Here is a 20646-nt window from a genome sequence, read left to right on the forward strand (position 1 = left end):
GAAAACTGGGGAAAGAAGTTGATGTAAAAAGCTACCAGTTTTTGTTTGGTTTTGGTGGATTTGTTTGTTTCAATCCAGCTGGTTTTGACTTTCAAAAATCCACCAGGAAGTATATGGAGAAAATTTTATTTCAAAGTGGTATAAAATTTCCTATTGCCCACATGGAAGAAGAACAAAGACTAGAAAATATAGAAGTTGCTTGATTATGGAGGTGCTGAACCTGAGAATAGATTACAGTTGTAGGAGCATTTAATTTTTTTATTTGGAACATTAATAAAACCAGTTGATTTAAGCTAGCGGAATTTAGTGTGGAACCCTGTGGCAAAACAGCTTGAGACAGACCTCCTGTGACTGCTAGTCTGCCCTACCTCCAGGTGGACATTTGTACTCTGGATAACATGTTCTTGTTGGCTTGGAAGCACATTAAGCAGGATCAGTGAACAATCTTAATACAGAGTAACAGTTGGCTTGTAAGAATACAGGGTGAAAACAGAACAGCTTTTCCAGTCTGAATGTATCCTCTAATATATTCTGCTGTGTGTACCCTGTTGGAAACCTCTTCTGCTTTGATGACATGATCCAAAGGTTTTTCAAGTTATTCCCAAGACGTACATTCATTAATGTGGGTTTTTGATCTCTGATGAAATGTGCTGTCAGGTCAACCTGCTCTTTAAATAGAGAGATGTTAACGCAAGTAATGTTCCTGAAGGTCATGCTATGGGAGGGTGTGACAGAAAACACAAGCTCTAGACACAGAAAGCTCTAGAGTTAAATTATAAAAGGTAGTAAGAGAGGATACACAGATGGGATTTAAGGCTGTGTGGTTTAAGTCTTTTAAGAGTGAGCATTATCTAAAAGAAAAATAAAGGGTTTAAGGGGCCACTAACAGTGACGGGTATGTAACAATCTCTGACAAACAGCAGTCAGTCAGATTTACTCAGATTTTAGAATCACTTCCTAGTGCAGCAATGAGAAATCCTTCTGTTCACACAGACTCCTGCATTGTGATCTATACACAGTACCTGCTCGTTGGGAATGCCATCTCCATCTGCATCGTCATCACAGGCATCTCCAATCCCATCCCCATCAGCATCTTCCTGTCCAGAGTTTGGGACAAATCTGCAATTGTCCTAGACAAAAAAGGACACAAGTCTGGTGTCCTATAGGTAACCTGTATGCCCTCATAATTTGAATGACTTTTTCCTATTATTAATTAACTGGAAATGAATAATCAAATTAAATAGAATTCAATAACCTGAATAAAAGACGAATACATTGAGTCATATTTCTTACAGTCTTCCTCTTTATCACCTAATGCTCTGAATTTTTATAGAATTAAGAAAGCATTTCTTACCTTTCTGCAGTTTTCAGCAGAGCATGAGAGTTCTTCATTAGGGTAGCCATCAATGTCAACATCTTTTCCACAAATATAACCATCACCAGCCCAGCCAATGCCACACTATCAATAAAACATCATGGTAGTACTATCAAATGACTAATGAGTCACTGTAGAAATAGTCAAGATGGAAAACTCACACCAGTCTTGCAAATGGCAGCATATGGGAGACATGGCCACATACTGAAGTACAATGAGATACAGAGAGCTTGAAAAAAGGGTTTTCTTTCCCTATCAAGAGATGCTGCAGTGTATCAGACATAGCTAGAAAGAGCTACAACTTGATTTCAACAGGAATGTGTGCCTGCCACACCTAATGATTTCAGTCATAGCTATAGGAGCTATAGATTTCTTATAGACACTGGCCAGGAACTAATTTTGGCTCCTCACTGGCAGATTGAGTAAAAGAAAAGGCAGAGTATGCACCTAGCATCTCGGCAAGGGCACATGGTTAAATGGCATGACTGCACTTTTTTCAGTATCTGAAGAACACATCCGCAACTAGAGGAAGTTTTAAGAGAATACTGTGTTGGCAATTACAAAGTTTGCATTTGCAAAACAAATGCATCTGCACACAAGTTTCTCCTAGCCAATTAAATTATTACTGTTTCAAACCAACATATCAATCATGTTGAAGACATATGCAAAGAACTTCATGTCAAAATCTGGCCTTCCCTTAAAACCAGGATGAGCCTACTCCATGTATCGAGGCATCTTCCCATTACAGCATGGGTCTAAAATATCCTAGATAATTTATCTTTGAAACAGATGTACTTAAAAATGAGACCAAAGCAAGTGCCAGCAAAAGCATGCACTGTATCCAAAATTAGGACACAGGATTAGTCTCTTGCTTTCCGCTGCAAGATGGAAAAACTAAGTAATATACTTCATTTTACTCTTACAGTCGAAGTTCATATGCTGCTTGTTCTCCTCTGCTCCCTTAGCTGGTAAGCACAGTACAGCCTCCCTGTGTCTGGAATCTGTCATCTCACTTTAAAATATATCATCTCTATCAGCCAGCAAATACAGGCACGTTGGCTATGCAGAGAGGATCCTTACTCACAGCTATGTAGCTGAGCACCAAGGGAGGAATTTGTCCTTGTGATGTCTTCTGTAGAGTGACACTTGCAGGCTTTTCTGAGGAGACTACAAAAAGTCTACGAAAGTGATTCCTAAAGATCTAATTACACAGACACAGTGAATGTGATACATGAATATGGCTGCTTTACAGACATATGGCAAGAACAAAACAACTGCAAGCCAGTTTTGACAGCTGGTCTTGGCCAATGTGTCACAACTGGTAAAACATCTGACTGTATTAAATAACCACAAAGCCTTTCTCATTTCCAGCCTAAAAAAGGCTGGATTTCACTGTAAAAATTCATGAATTAATGAACTCACAATACATGTCACCTCTCCTCTCCTCTCGTCAATACAACGGGCATGGATGCTGCATGGATTGAGGGCTCGATTCCGACAGCTCCGTTCAGCCTGACATCCCCTGGTTTGGTCTCCTGTATATCCTGGTTTGCACTGGCCACAGTGGTAAGACCCCTGTAAGAACAAAAAGTCACCAGCTAGCCTTTTAATGGTACTTTTTTGCTTTTTAAAACAAGCACAAGAGAAGATTCAAGTCATATTGAGGCCTCTTGTACTGTGAAGAAACTTTATTTTCTACAGGTATTTGGCTCCCAGAGTACATGCTGGAAAACATACTCAACTCTTGCTTGTTTAGACCATTGCTTTGTTAAGCCAGAGAAAAGTCATATACCAGCAAAAGCTTCTTCATGATGCCTTGTCCTTGCCAGCATCACCCTGCACTGCTTCCAAGTGGCTGAAACTTTGTGCAAAACTCTAAGCAGCAGTTGATTAATCAGGCTGGATGATCTTATTTCACTGTAAAGCACATCTATCAGTTTATCTAAAGGTAACTGGGCACAAATTTTAATCCAAGAGAGATAAGAAAGTTCATCATATCTTTGTCCCTTTTTTTTAAAGCTAAAATGTTTTTAAGTCAATTTGATCCATATCTTCTTCAGAAAAGAATTCTGTATCTGAAGACACAGCCATCCTCACTTACATTGCAGTAAGAACATCCATGTAAGTTTTTGCTATGATTTACCATGACACATGCATATGTATTTCATATTTATTACTCCGTTACGTAAACAAATGCAACGGAGCTAAGCCAAGGAATCTCATTATGTGCTGGGCCAAACACCATATGAGATATAAACAGATAAATGCTGATAAAATGAGGTCTTCTTTAGGCATGCAATGTGGCTTTTGTCTCTGTCTCACATTCTTGTAGATTTGTAACTTAAGATATGACAGCTGAGAAAATTTTTTTTATCTTATGGAGAATATTTCTTGATGTGTCAAGGAACAGAAGCGGGCAGATCTCTGACAAGCATGTGCATCTAACCATTGGTGAAAGTGAGGTGCTTCATGTACAAAATCTGTTTTAAGAACTGTCACGACTATTGCAGTCCACTACCACAGAGACATCTACTTACTACTCAGATGGACATTATTTTTTACCCTTATTCCTAACTTCATTACAAATTTTAACTGTTCTCTCTGCAAACATTCAGGATGAAGAAATAAACAGATGACTGAAGAGTAAAATAATTCCTGGGCCATGCAAATGGTATGGTTTATTTAAAACACACCAGCCTGTACAATTTATCCTAATGGATGCCAGGGTAGTATCTTCTGGAGTCTGCTGAATTTGCTCGGTATATTCAGTCCTATATCAAGCTCTGGTATGCATTAAAATAGTCTCTAAGGCAGCATTTCCAGACCAGACTGTTTCTGAAGGGATACAGGATTAGAAATCCCACAGTGCTCTGTTGTAACAGATGGCAGGACACTTGGTGCCTGCCCTCTGCAGCCAGGGCCCGATGGCTTCCCAAAGAGGCTGCATTACGCAGCAAGATATAAAATGTGACAGTAAATGTTCTAGATATTAAAAAAAAGATACAAACATACTGAACAGTGAAAGCAGATCTAAGAAAACAAGTTTATTCTCAAGGAAAGCTAACACTGAACACAAATTGTAGACTCAACAATACCTCGCTGCAGAAAGGACCCACCTTTACACCTGAAGGATACTTTTAACCTTTTTCCTGCTATGAAGAAAGCCTGTGGCATATACAGGACAACCAGGAGACCAGGCCCAGCCAGCATGGATTTATAAAAGGTAGGTCCTGTTTTTTCTGTAATAGGGTGACCTGCTCTGTGGATGAGCCTCTGACACCATTTCCCACAGCAATTCCTTGGGGAAACTGGCAGCTGATGGCTTGGGCAGGTGCACTGTTCACAGAGTAAAAAACTGTCTGGATGGCTGGGCTCAGAGTGTGGTATTGAGTGGAGTTACATCCAGCTGGTGGTCACAGGTGCTGTTCCCCAAGGCAGCTCTGCAGACTGGGACAGAGTGGCTGGGTAGGACCTGGGGGTGCTGTTGCCAGCAGCTGAACATGAGCCAGGGTGTGTCCAGGTGGCCATGAAGGCCAATGGCATCCTGGCCTGCATCAGCAATAGTGTGGCCAGCAGGAGCAGGGCAGGGATTGTCCCTTGTATGCTGTGTCCAGTTCTGGACTCTTCAGTACAAGAAGGGCATTTGAGGTGCTGGAGTGAATCCAGAGCAGGGCAACAGAATCAGTGAAGGGTCTGGAGCACAAGCCCTACTAGGAGTGGCTGAGGGAGCTCGGGTGTTTATCCTGGAGAAAAGGAGGCTCAGGGGGAGCCTTATCACTCTAAAAGTACCAGGGAGGATGTGATAAGGTGGGTAGTGTGCAGTTTTTTTCTCCTAAGTGACAAGTGATAGGAGAAGAACAAATGGCCTCAGATCATCAGGTCCTCTCAGGTCAGCGGAGATTAAAATTGAATATTAGCAAGAATTTGTTTACACAACGGATTGTCAAGCATTGAAATAGGCTGTCCAGGGAAGTAGTGGAGTCATTACTTTTGAAAGTGGTCAAAATAGGTGTGGATGTAGCACTTGGGAAATCATGGTGGGATTGTCAGTGCTGTGTTAAGAGTTTGGGCTTGGCCTTAAGGGTCTTTTCTATTATAAATTATTCTATGATCATGTGATTCTATGTCCAACTTCCTTCACAGCATTAAAGTGGTTCTATGCCCTGTTTATTGAATCCTAACATCTTTCAAACCATTTTTACTTCTCCTGTGCTTGCTCTCCTGGGTTTAATATCTATGGGCATTAACAGTCTTGTACCAATTGTGGCTCTCTTTGTTCCCATTTATTTAGAGGGATAGCTGTCACTCTATGCATAACTCCTATAAAGATACCACCCAGGGGAACAGCTTGTTGCAGCAGTTCTCAGGAAGCAGGAGATGAGGGAAGCAAAGTTCTAATCTTTCAAATGAGGTTTCTTGCAATAATATACCCATAAACACAGATCACTGGATTGGTATGGAGAGAAGAGCTCCTGCTCTTCAGGGAAAGTGATACGGATACAATTCAGATGGATGTGTTCATGACAAATCAAGGTGATTTTTAAATTATTAGCTAGGAAAAGATGAAAGGCTTCTTTCATTTATAAGAAGACAAAAAAAAAAATGATGCTCTTTCATCAGACCCATAAACCCAATCCTAGCCTAATGGAATTTTAAAACATAAATGAAAACATGCTTACCAAAGTGTTTATGCAATGGGAATTTGGAACACAGAATCCAAGTCCTCCATTCTGACATTCATCAATATCTAAGCAGACCTAGCAGTAGACCAAACGCACAAATAATATAAATAATGTCAATTTATTGAGATTATTATTGAGATCAAAGACTGAAGAATCAACACCAAAGTTTAAGACTAGAAAAGAGACATAGCCTCTCCTGAAACTTCTCTCAGAATGTCACAGATATATCCATACACTAACTTGCCAAACCCTGAAGAAAGAGAAAATTTCAACTTTAGGATGTGCTCTGGTTTACCCAGAAGAGTTTACACTCTGTGTAAATGGGAACTATGTTGCCATTCTAGGGTGTTAAGAAATATATAAAAGAAAAAAAAAATTACAGTAACGTAAGCTTTTAAAATATTTTTCTTCCTAGTTCAGAGCCAGTTTCCAGAAATCAACCAAGCCCCCTGAAGTTGATCAGAAATACTTACAAAGACAACGACATTTTTTCTTCTCTCTATGCCAGTCAAGAGTATTAGATTTTCAATACTCCCATTAAAGCTATGCAAATACAATTCAGATCTCTAGCTGAAATATTCTGAGCTCTGCCTAACAGCATAAGGCAATTTTGGAACGGCTGAAAACTAAATACAATTCAATACACATGCACTGCTAATATAAAACCAGCACCTTGCAACTGAAGTTGTCATGGAGGTGCTACCACTCACCTGCTTATTGTTCTTGGCATAGCTGAGTCCTATCCCTTGCACGGTTTGTCCTGTATATCCTGGAGGACAGGTCTCACACCGGAAACCTGGAGCAGTGTTCACACATCTCACCCCAGGGAAACAAGGGTTGTAACGACACTGCAAAGAAAAAACCAATCAAGCACAATTTTGTGCTTCAGTGACATCAACACTCTGTGTGTACAGACCTCTCACCAAAGGCAATGCTGCATGCAACATCTGTATGTCCTCTATTCAGAAAGGGCTTAGACTGGAAACCATCTCTGCAGGTATTTCTGACCTCAGTAAGTCTTCAGCTATCTCTGTAAATAACATTTGCAACCTTCCATTATAACCTGTAGTTGATGTCCTAAACTCTCATTCTGAATGCTTCTTTTAGCTGGGCAGATTCAGATCCCTTGGAGGCTGAAAGGCTCCTGGAAGGGTCCAGACCGAAATATCAGGAAAGCCACGTAACTCTAAGCCTCCAAAACCCCCTTCTATTTTCCTTCATTTATATTTGGACAAATCTTATAGCCAGAAGGAATCCAAACATAAGCCAGATAAGCAGGGACGTGTCCGTGGCATCCACACATTTCTAGACTGGAGGCCTACAGACAATCCTCGGAATGTCTCCCAAAATATCACATGTCCACAAAAATCACTCTTGGCCAGAAGGCACCATTCACTTCATTGCCTTATGCAGTTTTACAAAACAGATGTGACCAATTTCATTTGTTTTGTGGGTGCCAGTTTGGGAAACACATCTCCACTGTTGCCTTTTCAACATCAACACTAGCTACCAAAAACATCAACATGCCATCCTGCAGCACACAGCTCAAAGACAACAAAAAATGAGAAACATGAGAAAGAGATACTACAGAGTTTTTAAAAAATGCCTCTTTTTCTCCTTCTATCTCTAACAGAAAAACATCTGCAAGATGGAGGGAGTACAAACCTGAACAATATCTACATACAAGAGACATACATCTTGTAACCAAACACACACACACGGAAGCAAGAAAAGGTATGTTTAATACTAAAGTGTGTTTGACACAAAGATTTGTTAATAGTCCATCAATCAGTAATACAAGGAAAACGTCAGACCTAGGACAGACATTTTGTGCCTCCTTATTTTGCTGTGGATTCTTCACTGTGGGCAGCAGAGGGCACCCAAATTACACAGCGCACACAGCAGAGCTGCAGCTCCCAAGGTAATGAGCATCAGCATACCAAAGTAATGTCTTCAAACTGGTAATGAATTAGGGACAGTAGTGCAGAGATGCTAACAACCTCAGGAAAGATTATGGCAGATCTTAGTGAGGAATCTTCCAGATTTGTCTTTACCAGAATTTGTATGATAACTCATTTTAAAGTGCCTATTAATAGGAAGAGCACAAATAGTTCAATCATATAAGGCTTTAAATAAATTTTTAAAAGCAACACAAAACCAACCAACCAAAAAAAACTTTCCTGCATATCAGCTAACTCAGAAAAACAAGTAATACGACACATCCCCTCTCATTAGACAATTCAAAATTATTGCCATTTATTGCTTCTTTATTTCTCCCTGTGTAAACCTACTGATTAAGTTGGTATTTGCTGGTGAACAAAACTGCTTTTAACAAGGTGGCATTTTAATGGCAGTGTCCACATAAAGACTTCATAATAAGCAAGACTGCATTTCTATGACACAATTTTGGAAAAAATTCCTTGTTAGAAAGAAGGTCTATCATGTGGAGTGGTGGAAGATGAAGGTACATGAATCTCCAGTGATTAGAGCCTGACTGCGAACAGATAACTGCTTTAATAACAAGCCATCATAAACCAGTCTCTATTTCTTTTTCCATCACTGCTGCAATGGGAAGAGTTGCTCCCATCCTGAAAATGGCAGGGAGGAGATTATTGCCATGCTTTGCCTCAGTCTGAAAATAGCTCATGAGGCGAAACCCATCCCTACTGGCAGGCTCCATCTAGGCTGGCTTGAGCCTCACACTATGCCTGTCTGTAGCATGAAACATGTACCACAGCTGTCTTGGATCCACCACTTGCATTCACATTTCAGAGCTTCACTTCCATTTTTTGCACCTTCTGATGCAGCAGACACAGTTCATGACACGTAAGGCAAAACAAGAGACACCAACGCCTCAGGGAGCTGCCACACTCAACTCACTTTCTCTCCCCAGTGCTTTTTGCAGACAGGTGTAAGGCACATCAAATCCCCTCCTGACAGTCTACAGGAGGGAGTAAATCAAAAGAGCAGTCAAAGCACACTTCCTGTTGGCTAGGAAGGAGAAATAAAGAATGGCTGTTGCTGTTTTACATTCTTAAACAGGTACACTGGTAGCACTGTGTTACCCACAGGCGCAGTTTATGACCTAATTCTGCTGGTTCCTTGGTCTACCACATCCAGCTGCTTTTCCACAAAACAGACTAGAGTAATGGTAAAAATCATCCCACAGAAAAAATGCAGTGAATCTGTAAGTGGTTTTGTTATTTCTGTTCCAAGTAAGCACCACGTTCCAATTAACACAGGTTTTCTTTAATCATTTAAGATACTGTAAATTTATTAATTCAGACCTCAATACAAGAAAGCTCTGAATTTCTAACATATAGCAGAAGAAAATCAGAGCTATATTTAAGTCAACATTATCAGATTTCAACAGAAACACAAAGAAGCAAAATGCACAATGACAACGATCGGTTATTTTCTTTCATAGACTGCTAAGGTAAAGATGCAAACACGACTCCAGTTTGGGCTGAAGAGTAGACTTTGGTCTCCAAGGCTGGTTCAGGAGCACAATAATTTAAAAAAACAAAGGCCATATTAAAAAAAAAAGTGCTTCTGCAGCCTATAACAGAAGCTACAACATCTTCTTGTGGAATAGAAATGACAATGTCAAAAGTGTGTTTTAGTGGGTTTAGTTTCTGGGTTCTTTTTCCAGACCTTAAGCTCCTTTAAGTGACTTCTCAACTCAGAGTATTTCAAGTTTTCACACACACCACCTCGATAAAGTTAACAGCAAAACAGGGACATCAAATCAATTAAGAATGAATTAACATTCACTGTGCAATCAGTCAGTAAATTCTGAAGACAGCAAGTATTAGCAACCCATTGATATGTATGAAACAGTTGCTTTTTAGCTTTTTTTTTAATTCAGTGAAAGTAACTATTTTACCTCATCAATATCTGAGCATGTAACTCCATTTCCTGTGAGTCCTTCAGGGCAGGGCCCACACTGAAATCCCTCTGCTGTCTCCATGCACCTCACTCCCCTGAAGCAGGAATTAACTTCACATTTCGGTTTAGTGCGCCTAGGAAGCTGAGTTGGAAAACTCACAGTGCCTAAACCTTTAATGCAGAAAGAACAACAGTTTCAGTGGTTGAAAGAAACGTTCATCATGGTTCTCAGCTGGCAAGCACTCTGAAGAAATTCCCAGGACACTTCCCGTCCCTGCACTGTGCTGGTGCAAGCTGTGCTGTGGCTGAAAAACCCATGCTGGGAAAGGCCTAGGAACTTACTGTGTCCTCAGAAAGGGGAAACTGATGCTGTTCTTTTAGGTGCATGTGATTTTCCTGGCAACATACGGGAGTCTTCCTCCTAGGTTAGTCCTAAAACGTATGTGCTGCTGGCCAGGACAGGAAACTCTGAAAACCTGTGACCTCAGACCAAGGTACTCAAGTATAAGGGTAGAAATACAGGGCATTTCTCCAGCTAAATTGGCAACACTACCACGTCATAAGAAAAACAATGTTCTGGTTTAACAACAGCATCTCTGACAGTCTAAAAATAAAAAGAATAAAGAAGGACTGTTGGCAGCTCACAAACACAGCAGGACCACGCAAGTACAGAGGCTTAGGTGCACAGAGACCAACCAAAAATGGGTCCCTTCTGAGACTCTGGCAGGTATGGAACCTTGGTACAAATGCATGTCAGAATTTGACTTTTTCTTTGGCACTTAAACATAAAGGTTACCCTGCCTAGAGCTCAACTTGAGTTTTGATGAGACTGACAGACTGGGAGAAGGCATGAACTAAAAGGCCTGATGAGTTTGGGACCTTTCATTTTACACAGTAAGGGAATATATTGGTTTTTATACCGACTGCACTTGCATACACGTTGTCACTTGTGTGTGATGCAGGAAGGCCATGCAGTGGCATTTGTAAAAGTATACATTTTTTAAATTTAGACAAAAGATGAATACAGACCACCTTCTGGGTCTTACTGCTGTTAACTAGTGACTGCCTACTCACAATCAGACAAACTTCAGGTGGACTGCATAGGATGCTCCTCAGACTGATAATACCAGCCAGAGCAGAACATGATTCCTTCCTTGTCCTTCTACTAAGATTGTGTCTGAGGTAGCTGGGAGACAGTGTCTCCCTCCACAGGAACATGTGGCACAACTTTGTGGCAGAGTGAGAGCTGACAGTACAGCCTGAGTGGTACTGCTTGGTTTAGTGGCATTTTATCCCCCAACAGGTGATAGTTGGGTCTGTGGACGCTTTTTCTCTAATGAAAATCTAGTCTAAATTTGTGTCCAAATACAAATGTATCTAGAACTTTGGACATAGTATTTTTACAAAAGCACTTTTAGAAACCATGTAAAGCCAACACAATCAATACTAGGTTTTAAAACAACTCTGTCTCTTCTGGATTACCAGCAATAACAGGAATACTCACCACATGCTTGGCACTCAGCTATGGTATTTCTCAGAAAAGTTGTTTCTTTGACCTTGAGAACACAGAAAATAAATATTACTTAGGAACAGATAGCTCCAGTTTGCACCTGGCTGAGAGAAGAACCATTAGTCCCCAAGACACCACTTAAACCATGCAACACAGGTAATTGGTCTTAAATGAGATGTTCTTTGTACTCCATAAATTAAGGATATGTATAATGGATACACTTAGGTTCAGACTTCATCAACAGGACCTTTAAAGGTTCAAAGGTTCTTGTTTGACCAAAGGAATGTGCCACCAGCAATTCCAGTTCTGACACCCACCAGTAAGTGTAACAAATGCAATTTTAGTTCCATGCAACAGACCTACAACTATCTAATAGTGAGCAAGGATGGTTACTCTACTTCCTCACAACACTAAATTTTCTAGATCTGAATAAGCCAGCTCCATACACTCCCACATTCAGTGATCCTCCCTTGCAAGCACAGGGTACCAGGACGTATATGGTAATTTCTTCTCAATTGTGTCATGCCTCCAAGGCAATAATTCTACACAGGAGTTTACAGCTTACCTGAAGTCTGTGCTGACTTTATCAAAGGGGCAAAAATGGAATATTTCACACCAAAACTCTATACACTACCTGTTGTCTAAGAAGGTCTTTCACCTCTCCCAGTATTTGGTTCATCTGCATCATTTGACCCATCAGCTGCCTATTAAAATCACCTGCAGGGAAATAGCAATGAAAAAGAGTGCACAACAAAACTCTTCTTCATTTGTCATGGTAATTTCTGAGATACAAGATACAAACCCCATGAAGAACCACGGAGGGCAGACACTACTGTTATGCAAGCCCTATAGAAATCAGAGCAAACACAGTATTTATCTCAAATTTTATAGTGTGATTTTCATGAACTCAAGGCTTTTCTGGACTCAACTCCTCATACATCACAGTTATAGGGAAAGCAGAAAGCTCTCCTCACAATTCTTCTACCATTACAAATGTTAAGGGTCTTCTAGACAACTAACGCCACCAGTGCTATTGGTTCCTCCTAGGCCTGAGACCAGCAACCCTAAGTGAAATCTCAGGATTTCAGAACTAGGTATTTTTAATAATGTATTTGGGGCAGGACAGCAAGGTGAGGACCCGAAGCATATGCACATGCAATGGGAAGACACCCTGTGTAAGTGCATTCCATGTCCTAGATTCAGAGTCACAGAGTCATCAGTGTTTGAAGAGACCTCCATGCAGTCTAACCATCCACCCTACACTCTCACTGTCACCCTTAAACCACTAAACCACCACCTTAGCACCAGATCCAGATACCACCTGAACACCTCCAGGTAATTCCACCACCTCCCAGGACAACTTATTCCAATGCCTGACCACTCTAATAATGAAAAAATATTTCTAATATTTAAGCTGAATATTTCCTGTCTCAGTTTAAGGTCATTTCCTATTGCCTTCCAACTGCAGGCATGGCAGAAGAGACTAGCACCTGCCTGGCTATACCCAATGTTCATGTAGAGAGCAATGAAGTCCCCCTGGACTGAACAAACCCGGCTCCCTTGGCTGTCCCCTCATATGACACATTTTCTGGTCCTTTCACCAGCCTTGCTGCCCTTCACTGGACATGCTCCAGCACCTCAATTTTATTTTTAGAGTGAGAGGCCCAAAACTGAACACAGGACTCGAGGTGCAGCCTCACCAATCCTGAGTACAGGGGGTTGATTACTTCCCTGGTTCTGCTGGCAAAGCACAGTTGTAACCACAACTGATTCATACATATTTTTCAAAGTGAAGTTACTCAGCTTTCTGAGCAAGCTCACTGTGAAGCTCTGAGAATACATTAACAGTGCCTGCTCTGACAAAACAGTATTTTTAGTAACTGCAACAGTCACTTGGCTTTTCTTCTCAAGGGCAGCTCATCACATTGTACACAAGTTTCATGGCGGCATTTGCTTCTGACAGGTGCTGACTTTGTATGGACTCACAAAACATCTACTCAACATGCTAACTCACATCAAATGTCTCAATACCAAGTAACAAATTAAAGAACTCTACAAGACCAGAAGTTACATCTGTAATGAGTCATAGGGAAGGATCAGATCAAACCCAAGATCTTCACAGATTTTAATCTCTTAAATGTATTTTGAGCCAGTGACAGAGAAGAGGCAGAGAGCATGTTTAGAAGAGTAGCTTATAGTTGCCTCTGTTTGCAGCTTTCTTCTGAATTTGTACCTCTCAAGAAGAAGAAATCTGTTTACTTTTCTAAGTCTGTATCTAAAAACAAACTTCACAAATATATGCTCTTTCACAATCCAGGCAGGCAGGATATTTTGCTATTATGCTTGATAGCTTCAGGGAGGTTTATTCACATGTTATTTTCGTGAGTACTGAAAGCTTATATGAAAAATGCTTCTCTTAATGGTTACCTCATTGTTTTGTACTTCAAAGCATGTCTAACTGTTTCCAAACATTCTAGTGGGAACTGTCCAACTCCTCACATACGAGGTTTTCTTCACTTCATATTTTCTTATCAAAACACTGAACAAGTTTAGAGAGTCAGGAATCACCTGTTCCAGAGCCTGCCTCTGTTCTAGTCCTAACCTGTCATATTTTTATTTGGGTGACAACAGCAGGACATAATATCACAGGTATTTTAGAATCCCATACTGGAACCTGGCACACATGCTATCAGGCCAGATGTTGGGGTCTGTTCTTGTTTTATTTTTCAAACAAAGACTCGTTTAGGCATTATTGATTGAAATCTGCAAAAAATTCCAAAGACTTCATATGGTGTTTGTTGGCTAGCATCTAAATCAAAACCAGATCTATTCTGTAGTTAAGTTTTGCAGACTACTGAACATTAAGGTGGACTAAACAGGTTAAACTGCCATGAACTACATGTCCTGTGTGTAAATTTAGACAGCAGAGCAGAAACAGCTGAATACACCTGGTTTTTGGGTTTTTTTTGACTCTTCCATTAAAAGGAATTCCAACAGCAGGCCCCACTTGCAACAGAATAGCCAGTGTTTAGGGATAAGTACTCAGACAGGCCTTTAGGGACACTGTCAGTCCACAATATAGTGGATCCAGGAGAAAGAAGGGAAGCAAAAGGTACCAGAAGCTATACAGTTATCTGGCCCTTCCATGCAGCCTCTCTCAACCCATACACCTAATATTTAATAACTCCTCAGCTCAGTTCAGCTACTCCATAGCTCTACATTCTTGAGTCATTAACAATAAGCTTAACAGAAAGGTTTTCACAGTAATAACTAAGTTCAGAGACTGCTCTGAAGTATTACTGACCAACAGGGAACTGAAGTCCTCATCTTTCTCTTGCCAGGAGATTGCAGCATAGAATCACAGAATTTTGGATTGAAGAAACCTTAGAAGATCATCTAGTTCTACCTCCTTGCCATGGCAGGGACATATTTCACTAGACCAGAAGGCTCAAAATTTCATCTAGCTGGCCTTCAACATTTCCTGATGAAGCATCCACAGCTTCTCTAGGCAACCTGTTCAAATATAGGGTCCTGGATATAGAGCAGGCAACCAGTTTCATTGCACAGCCAATTGGCCCAGGCATGCACAAACACCAGCCACAGTGAAACATCTCATAGCTATTGTTTCTACACGCCTTGGAAATGAAAGTTCTCTGGCTCAAGCAACATACTTGCTCCTGTCTGTGTCATTCAAATCCTGAATTGTCATTCAGAGAGAATGATACTCATAGAATCATAAAAGGGACTCATAAGGATTAGCAGGTCAAATCCTGGTCCCACACAGGACAACCCTAAGAATCACACCATGGGCATGAGAACATTGTCCAACTTCTTGAACTCTGGAAGACTGTGGTTTCATGTCCAAAGAGCAAACCACGATTATAGCATAGATGATGGCTGGCAAGAAAAAAACATTTCTGAACAGCCTATAATCTTTCACCAAGTAAGCTGTACATACAAGCTGCATGTGGAATTAGGAAGGGGCAGGTTCCAAATAAACATAAGGAAATATTCCTCAGATATGTGATAAATTTCTTGCCAGGAGACACTTTTGACCATGCATTCAAAACTGACTGGACAGATTCACAGACAAAATATGTATCGAGTACAAACCACAAAGACATCACCTCTGAGTCAAGAGCTCTGAATACCATGAACTGGAGAACAGTATATTGACATGCTGTCTCCAACAGCAACTTGGTTAAAAGAACCTTTGGTCTGGTGCAACATAGCTATTGTTTTTGTTATACTTTGTCAGGTTCAGGTACCCTCCATGAATCAGACAAGGTCCAAAGATCCCTTGTGACTGGAATGATCTTGTGATGATGATCACATGCAGCATACTAATCTCATCTACCAAACCCAGTGCACCTTGCATTCTATTTTCTTAACCCGAACACAAAAATCCAAATGTACATCTTCAGCCTGTGTCTGATCATCAATCTCATCCCACTGCTTAGATGTTTCAGCCCCACAGAAATGAAAATAGAGGGAACACTGCTATGAGCAACACGGCACATAGTCAAAGCCACGTATAATTATTCAGATCCAAAGCATCCTCAAGGATTTTCCAGTTAATATGAAAGCACACACTTTTACCGATATTAGGTCTCACACCCCTATACAGCTGAGCATTTGCATTCTAGCTTTTCCTGGCAGTAGGCAAAATGGTCATCATCTGGTATATTATTTCCATAGAAGAGCATCATGAAACAAAGTTCAAGGCAGACAAGTTAAAATTGCTGTTGGAACACCCACCTTTTCTTTTTGTGGATTTGACTATGCAGACTTTGAATGTATTTATGTGAGTAGTTTATTATCATTATTATTATTATTATTATTATTTATTATACTAATTCCACCTAAAAGTTAAAAGCAATTGAATTTGAGAGTCTAAACCAAGTGGAGGCAGCCATGGAGACAGCATCTGTTTGTGTATTACCATTTGCATTATCGATAAGTGAGCAAAACTTACAAATGAGAAAGCTGCAAGTTTGTAATCTGGAAACTTACAGAGCTGTCAGTTTTTTCAGAAGCAAAACACTGAATTACCCTTCTGTTCCATGTTCAAATGACTGTTGATTTAGTGAAAAAGAGAGAGCTTTGAGGATAAAATTAAGTTTTTAATCTAGGTGTATATATGTTAAGAAGCAAGGAAACACAAGTATTTGGAACTAAGGATTTACGTAGCTAAAAGGTAGACCGGATTTTGTTACCATTGCACACAACTGATGCATATATTCATGTGACCTACCCAGGATGCTCTCATAAAATTTCTGTATCTTGTTTCTGTTCTTATCAAAACTAGCAATGCTGCAGGCTTGGGTTTGGCAGAGGGGACGGGAAAGGGTACAAAAGAGAACATATATAATGGATCCTACTTCAAACCTTGAACTGAGTTTCCTTCATATATGGTTGCCATATTAACATATCGCATGCACAGTGTGAACCCATTCTTCTCCCTCACACCTGCAGCAGAAAGGCAGATGGACAGGGACTAGAATGACTACAGGTGGGACACTCTAGCACAGGTTTTCTGTGACCAGAGGTCAGGAAGCACCCTCACTTAACATAGGGGATTGCATTAAGCCCCTGAGGCCCTGCAAGGATACCAGTAGCCTCAGTTCCTTCCCTTTCTCCCTCTTCCCAGGTCAGTCTCCAAAATGCTCAGCACAGGCAGAAAAGGAACTGTTTTTAAATCAATGTCCCCTTCAGCAGGTGACAAAAGCCTTGGCTAAATTGCAGCAGGACTAGTGGCTACTCTGTGATGGCTTTTCCCACATAGACACATGGGCTCTGTAGCCATGGCACAAACATTTTATTCAGTCTCCATCGAGCTCCTTCACACCCTGCTCTTGCCCTCTGGGTGACAGTCCAGTGCTTGACAAGAGATAAATACCGTCAGTGTGGATAAGTACATGGGTAGGTCTTGCTACTACATTCATTTGCCTTTCATACAGCCTGTAGCAATGTACCCCATTTAGCACTACCTTCCACCTGCAATTTTTTGTAACTTGAATACTCAAAATATTTAGCTGACACAAGCAGATCATCATCATCACAAAAATTTGCCTTCCAAATTAGGCTAAGAAACCTCTTTGAATCACTACAGACTTGTCTTTCACTAAAACAACAATTCATTGCTTTATCACCAGCAATAGTTTTATCTCCAAACTGAGTTATTTCTAAAACATTTACATGAAATTGTTATAGCTATAATTCAGTCAAATAATTGTTGTTGCTTGACTTCAGATTTTCAATATTCATCACATTAGCTTCTTTGCTAATCATTAAGAATAATTTTAACTCCCAGTCCCAGGCCTTACCAGTGTACTGAGGTACGGGCTCAATTTGTTGAAGAAAACAATCCTGCAGGTTTCCCACTTCGGCAAGGGTTCCTCCAGTTACCAGTTTTAGCTCATCTAGTGTATCCTGGGCTCACAAAAAAAACAGAGCTCACAATTCTGGTACAACAATGGGGAAAATATGAAATATCAGACAAAGTAAATTAATTGTTTTAAAAGAGGGAGTCCATTTCCTACGCATACAGGAGTTTTACACCATTCCCTTCAGGACCATTTGAACTGTATAAAATCTCTAATCCTTGCCTTGCAGATTTTCACATTGATTTACACAAACTTTTTTTTTTAACCAGTTCCAATTAATATGATCTCACATACTAGGAAGTTCACATATTTCTGTGGCATATGATTTTTTTTTAAGTGCATCCAAAGCAGTTTTTTTTTCCACTCTCCTCTCGAATAGGTACACATATACATGTCAGGAATATGAGCACCTCAATCATTCTCCATACAAACAGGCTCACTCTCAAGCCTGTAATGAAACAAAGTAAGTGGGCAGCCTTGGGGGCACAGAATGCCTTTGCACCTTCTAGTAAGTACAGTAATTTCACAATTACAAGCCGCACCATTTTGACTAAAATTTTGGTCTGAACCCAGAAGTGCGGTTTATAATCAGGTGCGGCTTATATATGGACAAAGAATGAAAAGTTGCCAACACCCGGAACTGCAGCTTATAATCAGGTGCAGCTTATAATCATGAAATTACTGTATTTATGATTAATGATGATGGAAGATGCTGTGGATGTCACTGTTTGTCTCAGACTTCTGATAGGGAGATGACAGGAAGCTTTATCAACTCCCTGTTGGCAGACAGAGGAAGAAAAGCTATTGCAGTCAAACAGATGAGGGTTTCACTCCAGCACCACAAGAGTCCTCCCTTGCTTTTTTTTTAGTCTCTTGGCATATCATGAAGAGGAAAGTCACACAGACAGACAAGCACTGCTCATACAGAACAACTGTAAGAAGCCAGTGAAAAGCTGCCCTTACTGCATTAGCTAAGTCCTTATAAAAAGTCCACTCCCTGAAAAATAGCTAGATTGAAGTGAAGGAGGCAGTAGTTTTTTGGATTTTATTAAAAAAGCTAAAAAATGTGTTTAAACAAATAGTGCAATTATTATAGGGTTCGTGTGAGCTAAGATTTCACCTGCTCCATAGGGAGCTTCTATTTACGTTTATTTCAATATTAAGTAATACTTAATATTGAAGTATTACTGTACAGAGATTGGCTGCTGAGGACTGAGGTTTGAACTCAGTGATCCAGAGGTTCACTGGTGATCCCTCTAAGTCCTCGGCCTGTTCCCAGTTTCCATGCTCACCTGCGGCTTCTCCTGCAGAGTGCGCAACTCAGCTGCCACCACCTTCTGAGACAGTGCTGAAAATGGTTTCGGCAAGTCCTCAATGGCACCTACTTGCAGGCAGTCCAGATACAACTCTACCGTGCTCAATCCCTGCTGCAAGCCACTCAGCCACAAGATTACAGCATGGGGTTTCCCATCAGCCAGCTGGATGTTGCTAAAGATCACAGAATTCAGCCTTCCGTCACTCTTCAGATAGCGCAAGACCGCTAGGACAAAATACACAGAAAGACTATCAGAGGGCAGCAGATAACCCAAGGCTAATCAAGGAGCATCCTGTGGAAATCTGCAATTGCTCTGGAATTTTTCCACATGTCCGCTTTTGTAAATGCATCCCATATGCAGACACAATGGTAATAATAAATGTGACATTGACTCTCAAATCAGCACTAGGAGGATGCTTGTGGGACCCTCTGTTTGTAGAGCTGTGCTGCCTGTGCTTTTTCCTCTGCTTTGTCCAGGCCTCTCTCTTAATGGCTTAACCAAAGTCACTTTACAGGCCATAAAGCACTAAAAGGCAAGTGGTAAAGTTACAGGGTGTAGCAGGCACCCTGCAGTCAGCACTTTGGTACATACATATCTGATAGACCCAGAAATATTCTGTAGCAGAAGTGTACAGCTAGAGAATTAATTTCAGTGATGCATACCACATACGGGGGAGCAGTCTAAGAATGTATCCAAATGCATAATTAAAAACCACAGAAAGCATGTTTCCAAACCAATAACCTGCACTTGTCTGTAACAAACACTCAGTAAAATCAAAGTATAATGCAGAAAGGCATAGTCCACTCCCAGAGATGACTAAACCTTCTCTTTTTAAAAGCATTAGTGACTGACCTACCTGATAAAAATTCTCATTTCATTAAGTTAAATGCACCATTAAAAAAACCAAAAAACAACAGCAGACACTCTTACAATAAATATCTTCTGAGTAATATTGAAAAAAAGTCTGTCCTAAGGAAGTTGGATCAGTAAGCTAGAATCCGTGAGCTAGATCTGAGATGCGCTAGCTAGTTCTCCCCACAAAGTTTCTCTCTGGCTGTCCAACTGCATATCTGTAGAAGCAACGAGCTGAATGCATCTGGACAGTGTATAACTACCCTGCAGCATCAGACAGACCTTGTTTCAAAGATCCCACTGATCACCAGTTGACAGTCTCTTATTTCCTCATTTTAACAGTTAAGTGCATGAGGAATCAAGCTGCATGGATACCTGGTATCTAAAATATTTTCGTGCCGGCTCTTGCTAAAGTCTGAAATTCACAGACGGCTGCTACAGTTGCATCAAGTGAGAGCTCACAAATGGTCTGACACCAAGTCAACCAAAAATTGTGGATATAGTGGAGGCAAAAGGTCTTACTAGCTTTGGGCCTAATAACAGCTACTTACTGAAACCATCCAATTTCTATTCATTTAACAAACTACCTTCCCATCTTTCCACTACTAATATAATTGCTTTGATGTTATGATATTTA

The 20646-nt window shown here is 40.6% G+C and overlaps 1 protein-coding gene across 2 annotated transcripts in view; it reads right to left on the minus strand.

Annotated features, from left to right (window-relative positions):
* Nucleotides 1-20646, minus strand: part of THBS4 (thrombospondin 4) — a 46937-nt gene that overhangs the window by 12021 nt on the left and 14270 nt on the right. For both annotated transcript variants that reach the window (XM_033085735.1, XM_033085736.2), the window contains exons 3-12: nt 19134-19381; nt 17782-17887; nt 12090-12172; nt 11450-11501; nt 9944-10116; nt 6768-6905; nt 6055-6132; nt 2798-2950; nt 1355-1459; nt 1023-1130 (exon numbers count right to left, since the gene is read on the minus strand). In XM_033085735.1, the coding sequence (XP_032941626.1) occupies nt 1023-1130; nt 1355-1459; nt 2798-2950; nt 6055-6132; nt 6768-6905; nt 9944-10116; nt 11450-11501; nt 12090-12172; nt 17782-17887; nt 19134-19381 (1244 nt within the window). The remainder of the gene's footprint in view (nt 1-1022; nt 1131-1354; nt 1460-2797; nt 2951-6054; nt 6133-6767; nt 6906-9943; nt 10117-11449; nt 11502-12089; nt 12173-17781; nt 17888-19133; nt 19382-20646) is intronic.

Source organism: Catharus ustulatus, chromosome Z, assembly GCF_009819885.2.
Source record: "Catharus ustulatus isolate bCatUst1 chromosome Z, bCatUst1.pri.v2, whole genome shotgun sequence".
Lineage (NCBI taxonomy): Eukaryota > Metazoa > Chordata > Aves > Passeriformes > Turdidae > Catharus > Catharus ustulatus.